At 36.1% G+C, this 23,914-nt stretch overlaps 1 protein-coding gene across 7 annotated transcripts in view; it reads right to left on the reverse strand.

Moving 5' to 3' along the window:
- CCDC14 (coiled-coil domain containing 14) overlaps nt 1–23,534 on the reverse strand; it is a 45,227-nt gene extending 21,693 nt beyond the window's left edge. Inside the window, exons 1-10 of one of the 7 annotated variants that reach the window (XM_030801763.1) lie at nt 23,296–23,405; nt 18,885–18,940; nt 18,495–18,567; nt 18,187–18,256; nt 17,983–18,105; nt 10,973–11,209; nt 10,855–10,862; nt 9,384–9,423; nt 8,907–9,161; nt 6,944–7,085 (exon numbers count right to left, since the gene is read on the reverse strand). In XM_030801763.1, the coding sequence (XP_030657623.1) occupies nt 6,944–7,085; nt 8,907–9,161; nt 9,384–9,423; nt 10,855–10,862; nt 10,973–11,209; nt 17,983–18,105; nt 18,187–18,256; nt 18,495–18,567; nt 18,885–18,940; nt 23,296–23,325 (1,034 nt within the window). In that variant the 5' untranslated portion in view covers nt 23,326–23,405. Of the gene's footprint in view, nt 1–6,943; nt 7,086–8,906; nt 9,424–10,767; nt 10,863–10,972; nt 11,210–17,982; nt 18,106–18,186; nt 18,257–18,494; nt 18,568–18,884; nt 18,941–20,882; nt 20,902–23,295 lie in introns of those variants that run through there. The other 6 variants (XM_030801762.1, XM_030801765.1, XM_030801760.1 and 3 more) reach the window with 6 other exon arrangements.
- Between the last annotated feature and the right edge of the window lie 380 nt (nt 23,535–23,914).

The following is a 23,914-nucleotide window of genomic DNA, read 5'->3' on the forward strand; positions in this document are numbered from 1 at the left end:
AAGTCAATCCTAAGCCAAAAGAACAAAGCTGGAGGCATCACACTACCTGACTTTAAACTACACTACAAGGCTACAGTAACCAAAACAGCATGGTACTGGTACCACAACATAGACATAGATCAATGGAACAGAACAGAGCCCTCAGAAATGATGCCGCATAGCTACAACTATCTGATCTTTGACAAACCTGACAAAAACAAGAAATGGGGAAAGGATTCCCTATTTAATAAATGGTGCTGGGAAAACTGGCTAGCCATATGTAGAAAGCTGAAACTGGATCCCTTCCTTACACCTTATACAAAAATTAATTCAAGATGGATTAAAGACTTATGTGTTAGACCTAAAACCATTAAAATCCTACAAGAAAACCTAGGCAATACCATTCAGGACATAGGCACGGGAAAGGATTTCATGTCTAAAACACCAAAAGCAATGGCAACAAAAGCCAAAATCGACAAATGGGATCTCATTAAACTAAAGAGCTTCTGCACAGCAAAAGAAGCTATCATCAGAGTGAACAGGCAACCTACAGAATGGGAGAAAATTTTTGCAACCTACTCATCTGACAAAGGGTTAATATCCAGAATCTACAATGAACTCAAACAAATTTACAAGAAAAAAACAAACAACCCCATCAAAAAGTGGGCAGAGGACATGAACAGACACTTCTCAAAAGAAGACATTTATGCAGCCAAAAAACACATGAAGAAATGCTCATCATCACTGGCCATCAGAGAAATGCAAATCAAAACCACAGTGAGATACCATCTCACACCAGTTAGAATGGCCATCATTAAAAAATCAGGAAACAACAGGTGCTGGAGAGGATGTGGAGAAATAGGAACACTTTTACACTGTTGGTGGGACTGTAAACTAGTTCAACCATTGTGGAAGTCAGTGTGGCGATTCCTCAGGGATCTCGAACTAGAAATACCATTTGACCCAGCCATCCCATCACTGGGTATATACCCAAAGGACTATAAATCATGCTGCTATAAAGACACATGCACACGTATGTTTACTGCGGCACTATTCACAATAGCAAAGAGTTGGAACCAACCCAAATGTCCAACAACGATAGACTGGATTAAGAAAATGTGGCACATATACACCATGGAATACTATGCAGCCATAAAAAATGATGAGTTCATGTCCTTTGTAGGGACATGGATGAAACTGGAAAACATCATTCTCAGTAAACTATCGCAGGGACAGAAAACCAAACACCGCATGTTCTCACTCATAGGTGGGAATTGAACAATGAGAACTCATGGACACAGGAAGGGGATCATCACACTCCGGGGACTGTTATGGGGTGGGGGGAGGGGGGAGGGACAGCATTAGGAGATACACCTAATGCTAAATGACGAGTTAATGGGTGCAGGAAATCAACATGGCACATGGATACATATGTAACAAACCTTCACATTGTGCACATGTACCCTAAAACCCTAAAGTATAATAAAAAAAAAATAAAAAAGAAAAATTTCCCTTTTATTTATAAATATCTTAATATTGTCTTTAATCCATTTGTTCTGTTCTCTTGTTTCAGGAACACCAATTTTATATCTATTTTCTTTTTCATATGTATTATCTTCTTCATAATAATTTTTAGATCATTCTTTTTCTATTTTGCCTTGTGTGATTCCCTCAAGCTTATCTACCATGCATTCAGTCAATTTAACAAATATTTGTTAAAGTGAGTGTTAGGCACAATTCCTAGCACTAGAAATATAGTTGCAAACTATAAAGCAACAAAATTTCAGCCTTCTCAAATTCAGAGACAAAAACAACAAAAAACAAGAACTTACCAGGAGGTAAGAAAAGGAAGAAGAGAAAGTTACTGTTTAATGGGTACAGAGTTCATGCTGGGGATGAAAAAGTTTTGGCACAGATAGTGGTAACAGCTACAGAACATTGTGAATTTATTTATTGCCACTGAAATGTACACTTGCAAATGGTTAAAAATAAAAAGGTAAATATTATATATATTTTACCATAATAAAAATAAATAAAAATTTTTTAAAGGGTTTAGGAATAGGAAGAAGCTAAGGGTAGTAGGAGACACTGAACTATGAATTTAGTAGCAATTAAAACAGAAAGACTTAGGGAAAAAACCTAAAAACCCAAAAAGCAACAAAACAAAAAACTTCAGGCTTCACAATACTTAAGTTCTAGTGGACTACACTATCCCTGAGTTTGTCTGTTTGTTAATTACTTTACATTTGTTTCTTTCATTTTTGTAATTTTTTTGCTTTATTTTTCTGAGTTCACTTAACTCATTTGTCTTCTTTTTTTCTTCTTTGAGCACTTTGTCTCAATCTCAGTCGTTCTCCCTGTAAGAGATCCTATTATCTTTAATTTCCTTGAGACTATGGAACACTGTTTTAAGTTTTTCTGAAGTTCTTTGAGTAATTTGTCTTGTGATATTTATTCTGGACCTACCTTTGTTCTTGTTGTCAGTTTATTTTAATGCTATACAAAATCTCTCCTATAAATTGTTTTCTTCCTGTGACTTTTGTGATGTCACTCTCCTAATTTTAATCTTCTGTTCTTTCCTTAAAAAGTTGTTACTCCCCAGCAATTCACCTTTCACTGCGTTCACACACTCTACCTTATTTGTGAATATACCACTTACTTATATGCTGGTTAACAAATCACTTACTTTCAATCAAATTGTCTCCAGTGTCTACAACGGTGCCAGATCTATACAAAAAGCTCAATAAAAACATGTTCAGAGAATAATTCCCCAGTCTACATTTCCATCTTGCATCTTGTTCCTGTCCTCCAGACAGTCTAACTCAGCAGGTCTAAATCTTAACTCACAGGCTCTCCTATTACCTTGCCCAACTCAAAAAACATTAACAATATGAAATAAAACAAATCTATTCTTCCTCTAGTAGCTCCCATCTGGAAGAATTATGTTACCATTTGTTAAATTATGAAGACAGAACCTGAACATCATTCTTGACTCCTTCCATTCACTCCTGTTTCATTTTTATGTTCTGTGTGGCTACATAATGGTCTCATAGTTGAGTTTAATATCAGGAGGTGGTCATGAATTCTTGGCACTCTCTAGCTCAATGGCTCTTAACTGGAGGTAATACCCACCAAACTCCCATCCAGGAAATTTGGAAATGTGCCAGGCCTTCTGGTGGTCAAAATTAATGGGGCACTACAGACATTTAGTGGTTGGGGACCAGGAAGGCTAAATGCTGAATAACTGTGCCAGAAGACACATTAAAAACTGTCTAGCCTAAATGCCAAAAATGCCAAAATATCATAGAAACGATGCATGTAGCTATTTTTTAAGCCACAAGATGGCAATAAACTCCAAGAAAGTCCTAAAAGATGTGGTTAAAAAGAAACACGTAGTTTCCAAATATCTAAACAGGAAAAAAAAAACTTTTTTAAAAATTGAAAATGATGAGAAACACTTTTGAATGAACCAATGTATTCCAATTTTCATTTGTAATGGAGATGATGGGTAATTCTTTCCAAATAGATTACCAAAGTGGCACAAAATTTCCTACACTACTACCAGAAACCTCATTCTGCTAAAAAGAACATATCTAAAAAATTCTTCATTTTTTAGTTTTTTCATCTTTTAGAAGGTCAAGTAAACAACAGTGGCAATAGCATGCTACATAATCTTTGTCCTGTAAAGACAGCCAGCCAAATAGCTCTGGTGCCAGTTGAAGAATTAGGTCAGACATCAAACAAATACCTTTGAAAAAAAACTAGAAACAAGTGGTGGCCCATAAACCAGTAAACTTCATTTTCTTGAGTGGCTTATGAATTAGCTCCTAAGGCAATTTAAAAATGTTCTAAGGAACCGAAATAAATAAGAACCACTAATATTTTCCATGGTGACAATGTTAAAATAAAATATTCTCAGACTACGTTTTGGTATCCTTATTTAAGAAACCAATTATTTGATTGTCATTCCTTTAAATAATATGCTTGTTTATTTTGAATGGCTTACAATACATTCTATGTTCCACAAAATACACCTAAATAGTGAGGTATAATTAAATCTCTACTTCCTAACCGAGACAGTGTAAAAATCTACAAGTTAAGATCACTGTACTCTAAAACCAAATTGCCTGGGTTCGAGTCTTGACTCTTAACTTCTTAGATGTATAACCTTGGGCAAGTTACATAAACTCTTTGTGCCTTCATTTCCTCATCTGTCAATGCGAGTAAATAGCACCTATTTCACAGAGCTGTTGTGAAGATATAAAGAGGTGACACATATCAAGGACAATAGTCTGGCATATATAAAACATTCAATAAATGTTAGCAGTATTTGCTGTTCATTATTTTATTATTTACTCACTTTTGGTTTTAAAAATTTATGCTGGTATAGGAATTCCTTAGGTCAAGACTAAAGGTGATATTAGATCTTAAACCCAGCAACCCCATCTTATATCGTAGTAGCTACAGGATAATGACCTCTAGAGAAAGAATCCTAAATGAGTGCATCTCTCTAGCTATCATGCCCACAGGCTCCAGATATGTATATTTTAGCTATGCTCCAACTATTTAATTGCTTTCCAGTTTCTTTAAAAATTTGTGTAGATCCTTGCAGGTCATATCTTACACAATGTCTATAGCTTATGTGGCTGTAACACTCTCTCAGGGCACATTCGCATTGTAGTGCTGCAGAAGCACTTGATATGTACTCCAATTTTCTGCAAAGTGTATTAATAAACAGACACTGAAGTGTTGGCCTTGAGGGTCATCACTGAAACATTCAAAGTTAAGATATTATTGCTAATATGTGGGTGATTCCTTTTATATTTCAAGATTAGATCCCTGGTCTACATCTTTCCTAAACAAATTAAGAATGTAATTCCAACAAGTTAAGATGACCAAAAGAAAAAATATCAAAGAATTTTACTTTTTTCTTTGTCTAAGTGTGGTGGGGCTATATTAGTGCTTACTAAGGTTCTCCTTTCCTTCCTGGGTGTATAGAAGTAAGTATATATCTGTGACATTATTTTCTATATTTTTATATATACATATTGTATATAAATGTGTGTGGTGTGAGTGTATGTTTGTTACTGCATATACATACATACACATACATATATACGTATATATACACATACATATATACGTATATATACACATACATATATACGTATATATACACATACATATATACGTATATATACACATACATATATACGTATATATACACATACATATATACGTATATATACACATACATATATACGTATATATACACATACATATATATGTTTTCATTCACAGTTCCTGGCTGTCAACGCCCACAGCCCTTGTTATTTGTTAAGCAGTCAAAACCAAAAACATACCTTTTATTAAAGTATTTGGCCTTTTGTCCCTGGTTCCTGAAGCAGCTTCAGACCAGCTTCAGTGATAAAGGTGAAAGACAGTCGTTTGTTAATATTCAGGTACTTTAGGCCTCAGAAGCAGGCCTCAGAAAACAGAATCTCTCTCTCTAACCTTCTCTTGCCATCCTTTCACCTGCCCCTTTTTCCTCCCCACTGTAGGCCATAGGAACTAAAAACATACTCTAATCTTCTCCCACCTTTCTTGCCATAAGGAAATTCTCTGACCTACCTTGTCTGTTTGTAGTAAATAAGAACCCCATTTCCGAAGGAGACCTGCCTCATACTGAGGAGAAAGGAATGCTCCACAGAGAGGCCAAAAAGAATTTGAACAGACAGAACTTCTTGGGTTTCCCCACTCTGTCTATTAGATCATACCCTTTCTGTCAAATCACATATCTTCACAGCTGTCCATGATTCAACCATGACTATCCAATGAAGCCTCCATAAAAGGCCCAAGAGGGCAGGGTATGGAGAGCTTACAGATAAACACATGGAGCTTTCTAGAGGGTGGTGCACCCACTGAGGGCATAGAAGCTCCACGCCCTTTCTCCAATACCTTGCCCTCTGCATCTCTTCATCTGTATCCTTTACAATATCCTTTATAATAAAGTGGTAAACTAAGTGTTTCCATGAGTTCTGTGAGCCGCTCTAGCAAATTAACTGAACCCAAAGAAGGAGGTCAAGGGAACTTCGATTTACAGCCAACCAGTCAGAAACACAGGCAAAATAACCTGGGGCTTGTGATTGGCATTGGAAGTAGAGCTCAGTCTTGTGGAACTGAGCCCTCAACCTGTGGGATCTGATACTATTTCCAGGTAGATAGTGTTGGAATTGAACTGGAGGACTCCCAACTGGTGTCAGTTGCAGAACTGACTGTTTGCTTGCTGGTGGGGAGAAATCCCTACACATTGGTCATGTAAGTGTTCTGTGTCGATTGTTGTGGTATGAGAGCAGAAGAAAAACAGTTTGCTTTTAATACAATGCCCCAGACCTTTCTATTAGGCAGGGCCATGTGCCTTGTTTTAGCCTATAAAATATAAGTGGTAGCGAAACGATCACTTCTGAGTTGAGCCATGTAAGACTCCCCCATTACCATATCCACATTCTCTTTTTCCTGGACAACACATACTGAGACAGTGGCTTCATAAAATGGAGGGAGTCTGGATCCTGAGTCACACGACGGAAGAGCCACCAATGATCCATGTTAGTCTTGGCATGAGGGAGAAAGAAACTTGCTGTGCTATGCAAATGAGATTTAGAAGTTTGTTCCTGCAGCATAACTTAGACTAGTCTGATAAATATACAGAGATACTTCATTTTTCTGCCTACACACTACCAAGTGACAACAGGGGTAAAAGAAGTGGGAGAAAATACGTACAAGTGGGCAGAAGGAAGTTAGAGAATGCTGGAAATCTCTGAAAAGTGAGGAAGAAAGGTAGAAATACAGCTAAGACAGCAAATAAATTTTACTTATGAAGTCCTAGGTATGTCATTTGGCACCTTTGTTCTGGCCAGGAGACATCTTTGCACACAGACAAAAATATTCAAAGAGCAATTCTTACCTTCGTAACTGAGCATTCTCACTTCTTAATGGTTGCATGGCCAGTGCTATCTCAACTTGAATATCTGTGTTTCCACTTACTGTTGGAAGTACAGATATACATGCCTCCATTTCTGTAACCAACCTCTGAATTTCTGAATCCCCTATAAAAGGCAACAGAAATGAGTAAAATCAATATTATATTTTTAGACAAGATTATTAGTATGTATTACTAAAAAAGAAAATCTTTATAGATATGTACATTCTTGTTATAAATTCAACTCAATTATTTATAAATTTATTATACAGGTTCCATTTTTCTCTTTCATGCTGCTGGTATTTGCTTCCTCAGAATTCTAAAGAAATTAAGTTCAGTAAACTAAAGATTAATCTTAAATCACAGGATTATTACATAAGTGGTTTTTTTTTTTTTTTTCAGTTCAAGAGTCAAGTAGGAATGTGACTTGCATAAATCTCTTAGTCCATACTTACCAAGGACCACAGTGGACTCCTATGATTGCTATAGGGTTTCCTATAACTGGTTATAGTATTAACATTTATAATACAACCTTTGATTCTGGCATAAGCAAACAATTTACTTTAGGGGGTTAATATGGCAAAATATTTAGTGAGGGTCTGCTAAGATAGTTTCATTATTTAATTTTCTAAAGTAGATTGAACACAAGCAGCCACATCTCATTTGTTGTGACATCAAAAAGTTGCTAATAATTGTGGAGAGATGTTTTTGGAGATTGCAAACAGACACAGGCATAGAAGGTAGATATTAATTCTTTTGCCTTTTATCTTTGTCCTCTCATTCCCATTCATATTTACTATGGGCTGAAAGTACCTAAAATTATTTATTAATCATCTGATAACCAAGAGGTTGAAAGTGTATTCTAAGTTACAAAAATGTATTCAGTTTCACAGATATTTTAACATCCTCATGAAAAGTATATGTACACAGTAAACAACTGTGTTCAATGATCAAGCAGTCTTCTACCAATCTTTATTTATTTATTTATTTATTTTTTATTTTGAGACGGAGTCTCAGTTTCCTCATCAGTAAAATGGGAGTGGTAACAGTACCACATAGGGCTGCTGGGAGGATTAAATGAGATAATGCATATAAAACACTTAACACTGTGCTGGACACATGGTAAGTGTTCAATAAATGACAGCCAATGGTATTATTATTACCATGATTATGTATCTGATTGTGAAAATGGTAATAAGTTGAAGGTCTGAAAACACAGCAATTTTAATACACTAAATCTTTGGTTTAATGGTGCTACATTTATATAGCATTTTAAGATTTTTTTTTTGTCTGCAAACATTAGGTATTCAATCAATGCTTCCAAAATCAATTACTGTGTTTGCAAGATGACAAAACTGTAACTCATTTCAAGCAAAAGCCATTACTATAGAATACATACACAGAATGGAAACAAATGAATAGAATCTGGCTCAGAAACATTTTTCTTGATTTAAGAAAAAAAAGTCCTAAAAATACACTGAAAAGGGCATAAGAAGGTATGGGTTACTTCTCAAAGTGAGATTTGTTGAACAATCTAACAGTTGGCTATTAAAGAAATGACAGGAAGGAATTCTCTGCATCTTTTTAAAATAGGAAGAATAACCAGTCTACTCAAGGAGTTAATCATTTATAGGCATTCTCTAATTAAAATTTTTATCTGTACAAATTCTCTTTGGTTGACTCTTTTCAAGGTCTACTATCAAGCAGAATAAATACACACTTGCAAGCAAAAGACTGAATGTCTGATATTCTCAAACACATTTTAAATCCACAGGAAAGAAGGGATCAAAACCAAAAAAATAATACAACAAGTAGAACTCATTTTCTTACTAGCTCAAAACACAGTTCTATGGAAAATACCACAAACTCCATTTAAATGATAGCTAAATAATATGACATTGCTATTTAGTATAACACCATACTACAGAAAGTTGTAAGTCCCATCTACCTTGTTCTGCTACCAGGGCCTTGAGCTCTCCCAACAAATATTTTATAATTCTAACTTTTTCAGCTGTCTCGTTCACATTTTTTGCCTTCTGTATATCCTTCGCTGTTTTTGTATCTCGCACACGTATGTTTAAATCCTTTCTTTCACTTGTGGCCTCTCTAATTTGCTCTCTGGCACATTTTTCTTCATTAGTAGCCAAGAAAGCTGATTGTGACTGAGTAGGGCTTCGGTGTGTCTGACTGTCCAGATGCATTTCTTTTCCATGAGATCGAAAAAGAGACAAATATGTTTGAAAACATTTTAGTAGGTCTGTTTCCTTATGAACTCCTTGTTGTGGCAGAATTCCATTAACAAGGCCCAGTTGCTGCAATGTTGGAATAGCTGATATGTCAGTTTTGGGCAGGCTACATGGAACTCCAGGGCTGGTATTAAATGAATTCCTTAGAACATCAGTACAGGTTGCAGAAACTGCTTTACCTTGTGATGCAAACTGACTGTTGCCATCAGTTCGAACTTCCTAAAGAAAGAGAAAAACAAGTCTTCAGAAGTATGAGCACTCATTTGTAGGTATTAATCACAACAAACTCAAATATATGAAATATATTTATTAAAACATGTTTATTAATATATTCATTTTGTGAATATTTAATAAGTAGTTACTACTATATTTTGAGGATATACTATAGTCTGTGTAACTACTCCCACACGGTTAGACATTTAAGTAACAGCCAGTTTTTCACTGCTGAAACATTTCTGTAAATATGTTTGTGCAAAAACTTTTTGTATGTTTGAACTTATTTTCTTATGATGTAATTTCCCAAAGTGGACTAATTTTTGATGCTTTTAAACCATCTGTGGTATTTGTAAACAGTCTATTTTAGTCATGGCCTTGTAATGCTCCCATATTACAGGGTAAACTAAGCTTTAAAAAACAAGAATCTTTATTGTACTGAGGAAAAAAATCCAACTTACTTTTAAGCTAAGAATATTAGTAAGTTTCTGATATTAGAAACTTGCTTATTAATAATAATATTAATTATAACAAACTCAAATATATGGTTACTACTCCTAACCATATAGTAGTTACACAGACTATGGTATATCCACAAAATACAGTATTAACAAGTTATTAAAAATTCAAAGGGTATATATTAATATGTTTTTAATAAAGTATTAAGTGAAAGAAGCAGTATATAAGACTGTATTGTTTACTTATAACTTTATTTTAAAAGGAAAGCAAACGTTAACAAATACAAATCAGAAACTAAAACCTGTACAGAGGATTAAACGACTGGAAAGAACTCTATCAGTGTGTTAACAGCAGTTGTACTTGGGTGGTCAGTATAGTTGATTTTTTCCCCCTACTGATCTCTTCCCCTCTTTCTCCTTCATTATTGTCATTAATAAATAGGTAAAACTTTTCTTTCTTTTTTTGAGATAGAGTCTCACTCTGTAGCCCAGGCTGGAGTGCAGTGGCACGATCTCACTCACTGCTACCTCCGCCTCCTGGGTCCCGGTTCAAGTAACTCAGCCTCCCGAGTAGCTGGGATTACAGGCATGTGCCACCATGCCCAGCTGATTTCTGTATTTTGGTAGAGATGGGGTTTCATCATGTTGGCCAGGCTGGTTTTGAACTCCAGACCTCGTGATCCACCCACCTCGGCCTCCCAAAGTGCTGAGATTACAGGCGTGAGCCACGGCACCCAGCCATAAATAGGTAAAACTTTTATAGCAAAAAAAAAAATAAACAACTGGTCTTTAAATCCTAGTGCATTAAGTTACAATCAATAAATTCAACAGTCCTTCCTGAATGACTGCTATAAACAAATAGTTACTTATGTAGTATACGAACTGTACGCACAGAATGAACCTTTGGAGGGCAGGGTGGCCGCTGAGGTGACCAGACTGGGGTGGAGGTATATAAGCCATAACTAGAATGAGGAGTTACCTGAGATTCTACAAGTAAGAGAGAGAAAAAATTAATCACATATCCTACTTTTTATACAGTAACCAAGCAATTTAATTAGAACTTACACTCATGATTTTTAAACAGTATTTATACTCACCAGAATGAGAGGGAGCATGGTATGGTACAGCAGGAATTCCATTAGGGATATTCTTTTTAGTCAAGTCATTCATCAGTGACATCTGAGTCTGCACATGCTCACAGAGGGCTTGATATATTATGGGTGAATACATTCTATAATGATCTTGCAATGACCAATTTTGTCCTAGGTCTGATGTGTCTCTTTCACTTCTAGCAGAAGCTTCATTAGGTATCTGTTTCTTATTATCTGAAGATGCTAATGTGGAAGAAGAAAAAAAGTTCTTGAAATATGATTATTCAAAAACTTTTACCATAGATTTTAAGAGAAGAAAGGGCTCTCAGAAGTAGTCCAATTCATCACATACTTCATAGAAGGGCTTTACCACTATCACCCCTACTAAAGAAAATCATCTCAAATTCTTTCTGAAAGTAATTAAGTTTCCCCAGTCAAAAATCATCTATACTAATTCTTTACAATTCCCATTTTTTATGCTGCTTGCCATCTGTAAAATCTCTCCTTCAATTTTAACACTTCTTTTAAGGGAGTTATATTATCCCTAAAGTCCAGTCAAACTCCTTCACTTTGTTCCTTGTCAGTTCACGTTCTCAAGGGAAAATGCAATAAGAAAGAGAATAGTTTGTACAATTCTGATGCTTTGGGTCCTCAAAAACAAAACAAAACAAAACAAAACAAAACAAAACAAAACAAAACCAACCAAACAAACAAAATCTCGGCCTGGCATTTAAAGTTTCCAAAGCTTGACCACAAGCTACTTTTCCAACTATCGCCCCATCACCCCCAACTCGAATTTTTCATTTCAGTCAGGCCAATTTAGTTACCCAACAAGCTTTTCTCACCTTCCAGTAACATTGTTCATGAACCATTCCTTCCAATCCAATTCTACCCACTCACCAAGGCTCATCTGAGTTTCCTTCTTCCATATGAAGCCTTTTCCAATCCAATCATTCCAGTATAGTGACTACTCTTCACCACCCCAGAGCACATATTGTCTATACAAATCATATGCCACTGACACACTGCCTTATACTGCTTATCTTTCATCCTCCTGCCTTTCTGACTAAACCATAAGTATCTCTAAACAGGGCTGTACTTCATTGTTTTCTCTTACAGAACCTAGTATTAGTCTATGAACAAGGTAGAAATCGGTATTAACAAAGTAATAAGTAAAAAACAAGAAAGTTATAGCACTACCTATAGATTGGTATAACAATCTGAATTCTATTTCCCTAATTAGGTCCCCTTCCCAAAGGTTTTTTAAAACACTATTAACAGAAATGAAAATATTCTGGTAAATCATAGGTTATCAGTATACAAAATAAATTTAGAAAAATATATGGCTATTTGTCATACCTACCAAAACTAAATGTACATATATTCTATGAAATAACAATTCCACTCCCAGGTATACACCAATAGAAATGAGTGTTTATGTCTACTAAAAGACACGTACAAGAATGTTCACAGCAGCTTGATTTGCAGTAGCCCAAAGCTGAAAACACCAAATAGCCATGAATAGCAGAAATGGATAAACTGTGGTATACTCGCAGGCTGGAATACTATACGGCATTAAAAAAACAACAAAGTACTGATATATACAACTACCTGGATGTTTAACACACTTAAGGCTGACCGAAAGTAGTCAAACACAAGGGCGCACAGTGTTCAATCACATTTACAGGAAGTCATCAAACAGGTAAAAGTCACAAATGGAAACAGAAGTCAGGAAAATGGTTACACAGGGATGAGGGTCTAGGTGATGGTGAGGGTACTGACAGGGAGGGAGCCTTGCAGGGTGCTAAAAATTGTCTATATCTTGATCTAGGTGGTGGCTACAGGGGTGTATACATATGCAAAAATTTATTGAGATTTATGTACTTTAAAATTGTTTATGAAAAGCATTCCTTAATTTTTTAAAAAACAAAATAATTAAAAATTTAAAAGTAGAGAATCCCTCAAATATAGTTTATTGAAAATAAAAACATTACTAAAAGCATAAAACTTCCATGTAAAAGCAAAAACAGAAAAAGTTAAAGGCAGATTAAATACTATAACCAGTGAAAATAGAAGAAAAAATTTAAAGAAAAAGACTTAGTACTTGACTACGAAAATGGCTGAAGATATCAGATGCTTCCCTTTCGACTTTGGGTATGTTTCCTTTTGAGAGGATCTATTCCTATGAGTGTACTTTCCAGACCTAAATACAAGCTTTAACACTTATTAGCTGAGTAACCTTGGGCAAATTAACTTCTCTTGACCTCTTTTTCCTCATCAGAAAAATTTTAATAATGCCTATTTTATAAGATTATTGAGAGATGTAAATGACGTAACACTTGTAAATTTCTTAAAGCAATGTCTAGCACACAGTAAAAACTCAATGTTAAATATCACCAAATAGCTGCACTCTTACAATAGACAAGTAAATATATCATATTCATAAATCATGCTATCTGATGTCAGTAATAAACCTCTGAACATGTCCCCTCTGAGATGATTAAAATCAAAATTAATAAGAGTTACCTTCACTATCTGAATAGATCAGCTCAAACAAAACTGGTTAATAAACTTCTGTAAAGCAAATACTATTTCTTACTGGAAATACAATTTTATAATAAATTAAATGGAAAAGTGCCCTCTAAAATATTTTAACTTTGAAATCTAAAATGATAGAGGGCGAGATCATAGCCCATGGCCATCTAGCATACCACAAGTCCTTTCCTCTTGATTCCTGGGTCTTTCCTTCTGCGCTTGGATTTCCTCTGGTCCTTAAGAATTGGCTAGTTTGAAGAATTCTCAGATTTCACACACAGGTCACAGTATCAGGCTCTCATTTACTTTCTTTTCAAGGCGTGGTTTTCACAGTTTCTAATAAAGCTGAGCTACATTATGCCTCAGCCAGATGTCGTCAACTAACATAAATGAATAAATTCCAAACCTATTTCTTCAAAATCAAAGCCTTAGAACTAAAATGACATATTCTGCTCCTTTATAAACTCAGTCCACACAAAGCTCTATGGATAATGTTGAGTAACTTTACTTAACGATATGAAGTCTTAAACAATCCAAGACAAGTTAGAAACCGTAAGGGAAAGACTGCAGTTATATGACTACTACACAATTTTAAAATAAAACAAACCAATGATCAAATGAGCCTGTTACTACACAAATACAAATGAAGTATATTTTCTTGCTCTTGTTAATTACACCAACGCACTCTACATGAAAATTTTAGCTATTGGTCTGGCAATATGTTTAAGTGATGTCAGGTGATAACTAGAATTCATGAAAGGAAAGTATTCATTTACTCAGTCCATAAAACTTTTTCAGTCCCTGAAGTCTAGCTGTTGTGCAAGCACTGGCTGTTGCTTGGATAGACAAGCACTGTCTGACAGGAAGTTATTCCTGCCACTCGAATATAGAACAAACATCCAGTGCAGGTAAGAGCCACTGGATGCCTATTATAATTTGAAATACGTAAGAACACCTGGCCTTTATGAATGGCAATCAATGCTCAAAGGATTTTTGCCTGTGGTTGGTTTAGTTCCCCAAGATGAAGACAGCAATGTATGTTACTAAAAGCAAAATCATGAAAGCATTCAACACAGTTATCACATGTAAAAGTTGCTTATTTAAAAAATACATATTGTTTTTTAATGCCAGAAGCACTCTCAAATAAGCTCAGTACAATTCTGGAAGGGCTTCTCTGCCTCCTTACTCCCAGAATGCATCATGGTGTGCTTACCTGACTCCATAGGCATTCAATGATCAGGTACGCATTCAATGATCATATGATCCCAGATAGAAAGTACATAAGGGGGCCACTCCCCAGAAGACAGCTAACGCAAAATAGCAAGCTAATGTGTGTTAAAAGTAAAATCATACGTGGATACTAGTTAACATGCTGTAATAGACTGCTTAAAGTTCTTTATGATTACTTCACTTGGAGATGGTCAAGAGAACAAGTTATGAGCTTGGATTTTGTGTATTTTTGAGCATTGTGGTAACAGAGCAAAATCTTGTATTATTGGTTAACAGCTGCCAACCACACACACACACACACACACACACACAAAATTAGGAACTAATTTCTAATATTGCAACCCTAAAGAAGATTGTCCTATGGAAGTAGGTCCTTCCTTCTCATTAAGAAAATATGGGAGAAAGAACAATAAGAATATTGCACCCTGATCACAGGCCAGAACTGCCGATTTGGCTGTAATCCAAATAAGAATTTAACGCTATGGACCCAGAATGCCAGAATCTTCCATCTGCCAATCCAAATCCACCTCTACTGGTCTTCATCCTGCTCTCCCAGGAATGCTGATCTACATGGGCTGCAAAAAGACAGTCCTTCAATATGTCTTGCTGTATATACCAAAAAAGCAAGGCTTTGACCTAAACCCCTTACCTGGGCCGCTTCTCAGGGTTGTGTTTGCAGTGAGCAACCTTGAAGGATGAGGTAATGTTTCCCTCTGGGACAAGCACAGGCTTGATTACTGCTTACTATCAATGTGACAGATTCCCCAAGCTCAGTGCTCCTCAGTTGCAACCTAAACCTAAGGCATGTGCAGCATCCATATGGGTCCACCATATCACCCCAATGGGAACTAGGGTGAATGAGAACCAACACAATATGCTGATGCACATATTGCTTCCTGTGCTGTGAGTAATAAAGTCCTTTGTCTCTGACCCAGTAGTTTTGTCTTCTGCTAGCATCCATGACACAGTAAGACTAACTTACTAGCTTGTAAGAGTCAAATCCCAGACCTGATATACATCAGTAGGGCATCAGTTGGGTTCAATCCAACGGGAGTCTTGGCATATCAAGGAAAGGAAGAAGCATGAAGTCAGGATATACACTTACTCCTGCTCCCTTTCTATAAGGCCACCTTGGGCTGACTTCATCCTTTCAATGAAGCTCACTGCTCTTCTCAAAGTAGCATATTCCATAAACAGTACCTCTTTCTAGATCCAGCAACCTCCCTCTCTCCTAATCTCTTATGGCCTAGAGATGATAACAGCTCTGCTGCTGCTGCTGCTAGCACTAGACTCACACGACCTAGTAGGCAAAATCTGTGGTTTTCCTATACCCTACTCATACCTTTATCAATCCCTTTGTAAATAAACCCTCCTCGAATTACCTCAATTTGAGTGTTGCCATCTGTTTCTTGCTGGAACTCTGACTGACAGAAGCACATAAGTCAAGATCCAATAAGCTGATACCATGACACCCACTGCCAGTCACATATATCGCAAATAATAGTTTCTTGAGGAAAGGTGCCCTGGGTAAGAAATAACCTGCCTACAGACAAAAAGTAGGAGACTGGAGGAACAGGTGCTACTGCTCCTTTCTTTCTCAATTGGGCCCCAATAAAAAGACCTCTGCTTTAAGAGTTAAGGCCAGGGTTTAGCACTCTTTCTTCAAAGGTCAAATAAATATTTTAGGTTTAGCAGGCCTGATGATCTCTGTCAAAACTACTCAACTCTGACACTGCAGCACAAAAACAGCTAATAAAAACGCATTAATAAATTAGCTTGGCTGCATTCTAATAAAATCTTATTTACAAAATAAAATAACTAAACATTACTTATAAAGCTGGCTGTAGTGTGCTGAACTTAGACCAATGCTGTCCAATAGAAATGTAATGCAAACCATATATGTAACTTGAAATTTCCAGTAACCATATAAAATAGGTAAAATTACTTTTCATATTTAAATCAATATATCCAAAATATTAACATTTCAGTGTATAATATAAATAACTGAAATTTTGTATTAAATCTTCTAAATCTAGCATATATTTTACACAAAGCACAATCTAGATGCTAAATTCTCATCAGAAATACTTGGTCTATATTTAGATTTAATAAAATTGACACTTGAAAAGGTAGGTTCACATGCCCAAGTTATTCCAAACATACTTAAAAGTTTTATAATAACTGGATCAATTATCAGTTTTCAAATTTAATTTTAAATTAATTTAAATTAAATAACATTAAAATTCAATTCCTTGGTTGTACTAGTCATATTTCAAGTGCTGAATAGCAACATGTGGCCAGTGGCTACCATCTTGAATAGTACAGGTCAAGATAATATAAGGCTATTGTTACTGGCCTCCAAGATGAGTTAGGTTTCCCTTGCCTTAGTTCTCTACCTCGGGACTATCTGAAACATCAACCTCTAGTCCCATGAATGCTCTACTGACACTTTCTCAGCCTCCTTGCCTAAATCCTGATCTCTTTATAGAGCTATTGCTTTATATGACTTTCTAAACTGCATTCCTTGCCCAAGCTGAATCTAAGCACGCACTACAGTGCTGACATTTCTGGCCCACCTGAACTATAGAACTGGCTAGTCTAATTCTAGTCCATCTGAATTCCCACTGTGGACTTTTTTCATCTTCATTTTGGGCTATCTTGTTCTCTAGGCCTCCAAGGGACAACATAATCAAAACTTTCTTGTTCTAAACTAGGAAAAGTTAGCTAGCCGTGAAGGTGTAAAGTACCCTTGGCTATATTCACCACCAATCAGCAGCAGGCTCTCTTTCCTTATTCATCCAATTTTACCTTCCTATGTACCATGTATCCTAACTGTGTAGCTTGACAAGTTCAGCTTGACCAACTTAGGATATATATATATTTAGATAATAATTTTAAAGCAACTACTGGAAGTATACATTTGAAATACAACCAATTTATGATTATCCATGAAAACAAGTGGCAGGGGAAACTAAAATCACTCTACATACCTCCCAAATGTCGTTCTGAGTTTGAACTTTTTCTCCTACAAAACCCAGACAGTCTCTTTTTCTACTTTTCTTCTTGAGAAAATGACAGCAAGCAAAGTGGACTACTCAGTGATTAGAAGCTGAATAGGGAAAGGCATAAGCACACATAAACCTAACTAATACTGATTATTAAAATGAAAGTCAACTGTATAATCCTGATAACTGATCAAAATACCCACAATTAAGGATTATCTTTAAATAACTAAGAGAAAAAAGGCTTACATGTTTCTTTCTGGACTACCAAAGGAATAGTATGTTTTTCGTGTCTTTTCTTTTTTGATCCATATCTTTTGCTTTCTAAAGGTCTAGAATTAGATCTGTTTTCTAAATATGCTGTTTCTGAACCTATTAATAAAACAAAAACTTGTTAACATCAAAATAATGACTTGAGATAAAGTGATCAGCAAAGAATTTAAAAAAATAAACCTGAATCTTCATTTCTCAAAATGTCCCTCAGCAAAGAAGCACAACCATCAAGCCCGTGTACAGTTTCAGCCTGTAGGAAATAAAGTCATTTAGAATACATTTGTATATAACTGTTAGTGTAGGAAAAAATATATATTATGTAGTTTTAAAATTTGTTTATTTACAAACAATTTATTATTGGTAGAAAAGATGTTTTAAAGCAACAGACTTCATACTTCCTTAGAGCAATTAATACTTTGCATTTTATTCCTACTTTTTAGCTACTATCTGAAAACTAATTAAAATAGTGTGTATCTATTCAATCTTACCTGACTTGCTGAATCAGAATGGATGGAATAGCCAGAATCTGCATTAAAACGTGGTATTTTTCTTAAATAGGTCCTGGAAAACAAGCTCATTAATATTCTTACAAATATTTTTCCCAAAATATATTAGTAAGTAGTCATTTTCTTTCCAGCAAAGACTAGACAAGAAAGCTTGTCCAACTATGTACAAGATGAATTTATAAACACATTTTGAAGATTAGAAAGACTATTAAATACTAAAATGATTAACATGGGTAGACATGAAAAATTGTTCCCCAGAGCTTGTGATGGTAGAGGCCTACCTAATTTTCTGGCGTAGACTACATGTCATCTAGCCCAAAGACCTGAAAAATTCCTTGAAATCTGAAGTTGTAAACGTCTTTAAGTACTTACGCTTTCTTTCCATTTGTTAATTTAGCAGGTCCAGTGTGCCTTCCTGAAGATAACACCTATGACATAATATATTATAGCAGATAAACAAATATTTTTCTATTATATTTTCAATATGCTATCTTGACAAAATTTAATGTCATTTTTTTCTTTTATTCATTTTCTCAAACTGAAACTCTGTATCCATCAAACAATACCTTTCCATCCCCTCTTCCCCCTGACCCTAGCAACTATCATCCTGGTTTCTATGAATTTGACTTCTCTAGAAACTTTATATAACTGGAATAGTACAATATTTGTTCTTTTGTGACTGGCTTATTTCACTTAGCATAATGTCTTCAAGCTTCATCTATATTGTAGCATGTGTCAAAATTTTTCTTCCTTTTTGAGGTCAAATATATTCCATTGTATGTATGTACCACATTATTCACTGTTTTAATTAATGTGATATATCCTAAAAATCCACAATTATAATTTAATTCATATATTAAATTTCTTTTATGTAAAATGTCAAGCAAACAACACATATATTTGTTCCTTAAGTCTATTTAAGGTGAAAAGGAAATTGAGATACCATTTTAAACCAGAAGTAACTACTACACTAAGTTCAGACTATATTAATCCCAAAATATGTTCTATATTCCCAAATTCTTTGAAACATGCAAGTTAATTCAAGACACAGAACAGAGTTCTTAACTCTGGTTCCTTTTATGTACATTCTTTAGAATGCCTGATTAGACCAGCAAGTGAGAACTCTACCTCTTCTCTTTATCTACATCTCACTGTCTTAATCTTTCTTTTTAAATTCATATACCACTGTTTTCTTAAACTTTTTTGTTTTAAAAGTGACAATAATGGACAACCTTTTGTGTAGAAAAACAGGAAAAAATAAGTATTTGCTTTTACATGCATCCGGTATCTTGGGAGTTATGCCAGAAACAGTTAATCATGGTTGCCTCTGGGGAGGGAAACAGAGTATCTGGGGACAGAGCGAGAAGGGACACTTTCCATGGTATACTATTTTATATCTTAATAACTTTATATCAGATAAATATAATCTCTATTCAAAATAATTTTAAATAGACATGAGAAAGTCCCTGATTCCCCCCTAGTTCCACCCTCCAGATGTAGTCACTGTTGGCAGTTTCATTTATAACTTCTCTTGACATATTTACATATTTCATCTCAAGATAGCTTTGAGCTGTAACTACCAAACTTTCTAAAGTTATATGGCACTCTATTATATGCTTGAATATGTGCTCCATCCTTCTAAGAATGTCACTGAGAATGCATTTTTTAAAAAACTGGGTTGGTAAGAGTTATACTTCTTGAGATAACTTGGAATATGATGGAGGGTCATGAAGCCAGCAGTGAGAACCAACAATGTGGGAAGTAAGACCTTGTATAACATCACTCCACTGGTCTCTGCATCACACTCTCAGGGTCTTTCCCTTTGGTATATTTATGTCGATGTCTTGGCTGGAATCACAATAAAAAATCCAAGCCACGACACTATAATACTATACCCTGGATCGAGTCCAAAAACAACTACCACAATTAAAGTACACTGTCTGAGGTACATGTCTGGCATAACTGTAAGATTATATATGGTGTTTCTCCAAAAAATATACACAAGGCTATATTATAGAAAATCTGGTAAAGAAAATTACTCATGATAAAAGCACCTTGAAACAGTAACTATCATATTGGAACAATTCCTTTCCATTTTTTTTTGTAGTTTCTACTATGAAATAATAGTACAAAGAAGCCCTATATATGCTTCACTCAGATTCTGTGACCCTTGACATTTTCCATATTCTCTCTCAATACATATACACAGCAGTACTTTTTGCCTTAACCATTAGAGTTAAGTTTGCAGATATAATACTCCTTTACTCCTAAATATTTCCTAAAAACAAGGCCATTCTCTAACATAACCACAGTATAATTATCAAAACCAGGAATTAACATTGATACAGAATTACGATCTAATGTTCAGACCTTATTCCCATGTTGCCAATTACCCCAATGCTGTTCTTTACAAAAAAAAAACAAAAACCAAAAAACAAAAATCCCTCTGGTTCACGCCCAATCCATGCTCACATTCTGTTTCTATGAGTTTTAACTATTTAGGTACCTTTATGTAAGTAAAATCATGCAGTATTTGTCCTTCTGTGACTAGCTTATTTCACTTAGCATAATGTCTTCAAGGTTTGTCTCTGTTGTTGCATATGACAGCAATTTCTTTCTTTTTAAAGGTTGAATAATAGTCCATTGTATGTATATACCATATTTTCTTTATCTGTTCATCTGTAGATAGACATTTGGGTTGTTCCCACATTTTGGCTATTGTGAATAGTGCTGCAATGAACACAAGAATGCAAGTATCTCTTCTATATCCTGATTTCAATTCTTTTGGATAAATTCCCAGAAGTGGAATTGCTGGGTGATATAGTTCTATTTTTAATTTGGTGAGGAATCTCCATATTGTTTTCCATAGCGGCTATACCATTTTACATTCCCACTGACAGTGTACAAGGGTTCCAATTCTTCCAAATCCTTGCCAACACGTGTTTTCATTTTTTAATAAGTCATCCTAACAGGTGTTAGGTGATAGCTCATTGTGGTTTTAATTTGCATTTCCTTGATGATTAGTGATGTTGAGCATCTTTTCATATACCTGTTGCTCATCTGTATGTCTTCTTTGGAGACATGTCTATTCAAATCCTTTTTTAATTTTTTAACCAGATTATGTGTTGTTCTGCTTTTGAGTTATAGAAATTCCTTATATGTATTTTGGATATTATTTATCAGATACACAGCTTGGAAATATTTTCTCCCATTCTGTAAATTGCCTTTTCACTCCATTAATCATTTCCTGTGCTGTGCAGAAGCTTTTTAGTTTGATGTCTCCACGCTCTTCTTATAATTCCCCTGCTCAGCCCTGGAGTTGGTCATTTCTCCAAGAAGCCATGAGTCCTTAGTGGACAGTGGTGCTTGGAAACCAAGATCTAGGTACTAGACGTGTTCTTTGCTATTGGGCCTTCCAATCTTTTTTCATATGCATTTTTTTACTTAGTCATAATAACTAGGTATTTGCAATTTTAAATCCTGTGTTTTCTACTTTTAAATCTTTTTCATATTCAGAAATTTTTAATGGTTGTATAATGTTTCCTTCAGTGGAAGTAATATAATATGGTCTTGGTTTGCTTCATATTTTTCACAATTAAAAAAACAAACCTGGAATAAGCCTTTCTATCTACTGAAAACAGCCTTTTTATATTTAGGATTAAAAGGAAAATTATTTGGTGAAAGGTTATTAGCAATTTAATAACCCTTGATACAAACTGCAAAGCTGCTCTCCAAAAGGAGTGTCCTGATCACAATACAGGAGAATCAGTTTACTTTATTTTACACTTACTTCTACGGGGTGATTATCATTAAACTTTTAATTTTGCTATTTGAGAATCATATAAGCATTTCTTAGTAGTCATATCTCCTACCAACAAGTACAAGATAATGCTGCCTCTGTAGAATGACTTACAGTGTGCCGAGGTCTTTCATTTCCACTTAATCCACACCTTGTGAGTTATTATTTCTGTGAGGTGGGAACCTACATTTCAGAAAAGTGGTTTGTTCAAAGTCATACATCTACTAGGTAAAATGTTTAAAAGAAGAATGGATTCTGGCATCAGCTTTGTGAGTCTGAATCTTGTTTCCACAGCTGTGTAACTGCTAAGTTATTTGAATCCTCCAGCCCTCGATTTCCTCATATATAAAATAGGGATAATAGTACTTACCTCATAAGGATATTGCGACTATTAAATGAGTTATTCTATGTAATATATAAAAGCACTTACAGTAGTATCTGCCACATAAGTCCTATCTAAATGCTGGCTGCTGTTATCATTAAGATAGTGGCAAACTACGTGTTTTAAAGGGAATTAAATTTTGTTGTATGTCTACAACAACTGTGTGATCGATGTTTTTACTGGGTTCTCTTAACCTTCTCAATTCTTTTGAGACAGGATTTTATGCTTATTTCCGCCTATTTTGCAGCTAAGGAATAGGAAGTTCTGAGAAGTAAAAAGTAGTAGACTCTCAATCTGCAGGTGACTGAAGCTAGGAGAGGTTAAGTCACTCGACCCAGCGGCGAAGGCTGGGACTTGAACCCGGGCCTGACCCCAAAGCCGGCGCTCTAGAGGCCTACGACGATTTCAACAGAAACATCTAGAGACCGAGCGGCCGTGTTACGACGGGAAGATTAGGTGTTCCCTGCACCTCTGTCCCAGCACTTTAATGTCGCCGCATTGTCTTTGTCTTTTTTCGAGCAGAGTTTTACAAGTTCCTGGCCCGAAAACCCCCCTGTTCCTCTCCATCCCCACAGCGGACTCCTCAGGTCCTCAGCCCTCACCTGGCCCGGTCGAGATCCGGACCTGACCATCTCTCGCAGCCTCAGAGAAGCCCAGACCGAGGGAGGTGAAGCCTCACGGTAAAAAGAATTAACCGCCGTGGGCTCCCGGACCTTCGAGCTTCCGCTTCCGGAAAGGATCCCGCCGAACGCCGCGCTTCATAGTCTGCGACGCGCCTCCACTCCGCGTCTCCTGCTCCAGGCCCAGCGCCTTGGGCGTACGCAATAGATCCCTCCCGGCTTCCCGGCTCGTCAGCCACCGGCAGGAGGTGGGAGAAGCCAATAAACGGCGAACGGGGCGGGGCCGAGGCATGGCTGGGGCGGGGCCGGGGCGGAGCCGCCGAGAAAAGAGTTAAGCGGCGGTTCCAGGACTTGCGGTGGGGAAAACGGGGACAAGGAACCGCCAGCGCCAGAGGAAGGGACAGGGGTAGGAGGCGGATAGGTTTCAGAAGGAATTGAGCGCGACTTTTTGGGTTTTCGCTCTTTATTTTTAGTTTGGCATCGTGTGCCTTTTGGATGATTTTGTTCTTGATATTCTATAAAAATAAGACCTCCGGGTTATTATCTTTGCGTGTGATGGCAATTGCAGAATTATTCCCTGTGGCCACTGATCTCAGAACGA

The sequence above is a fragment of the Nomascus leucogenys genome, chromosome 21 (assembly GCF_006542625.1).
Source record: "Nomascus leucogenys isolate Asia chromosome 21, Asia_NLE_v1, whole genome shotgun sequence".
NCBI classification, from domain to species: Eukaryota; Metazoa; Chordata; class Mammalia; order Primates; family Hylobatidae; genus Nomascus; species Nomascus leucogenys.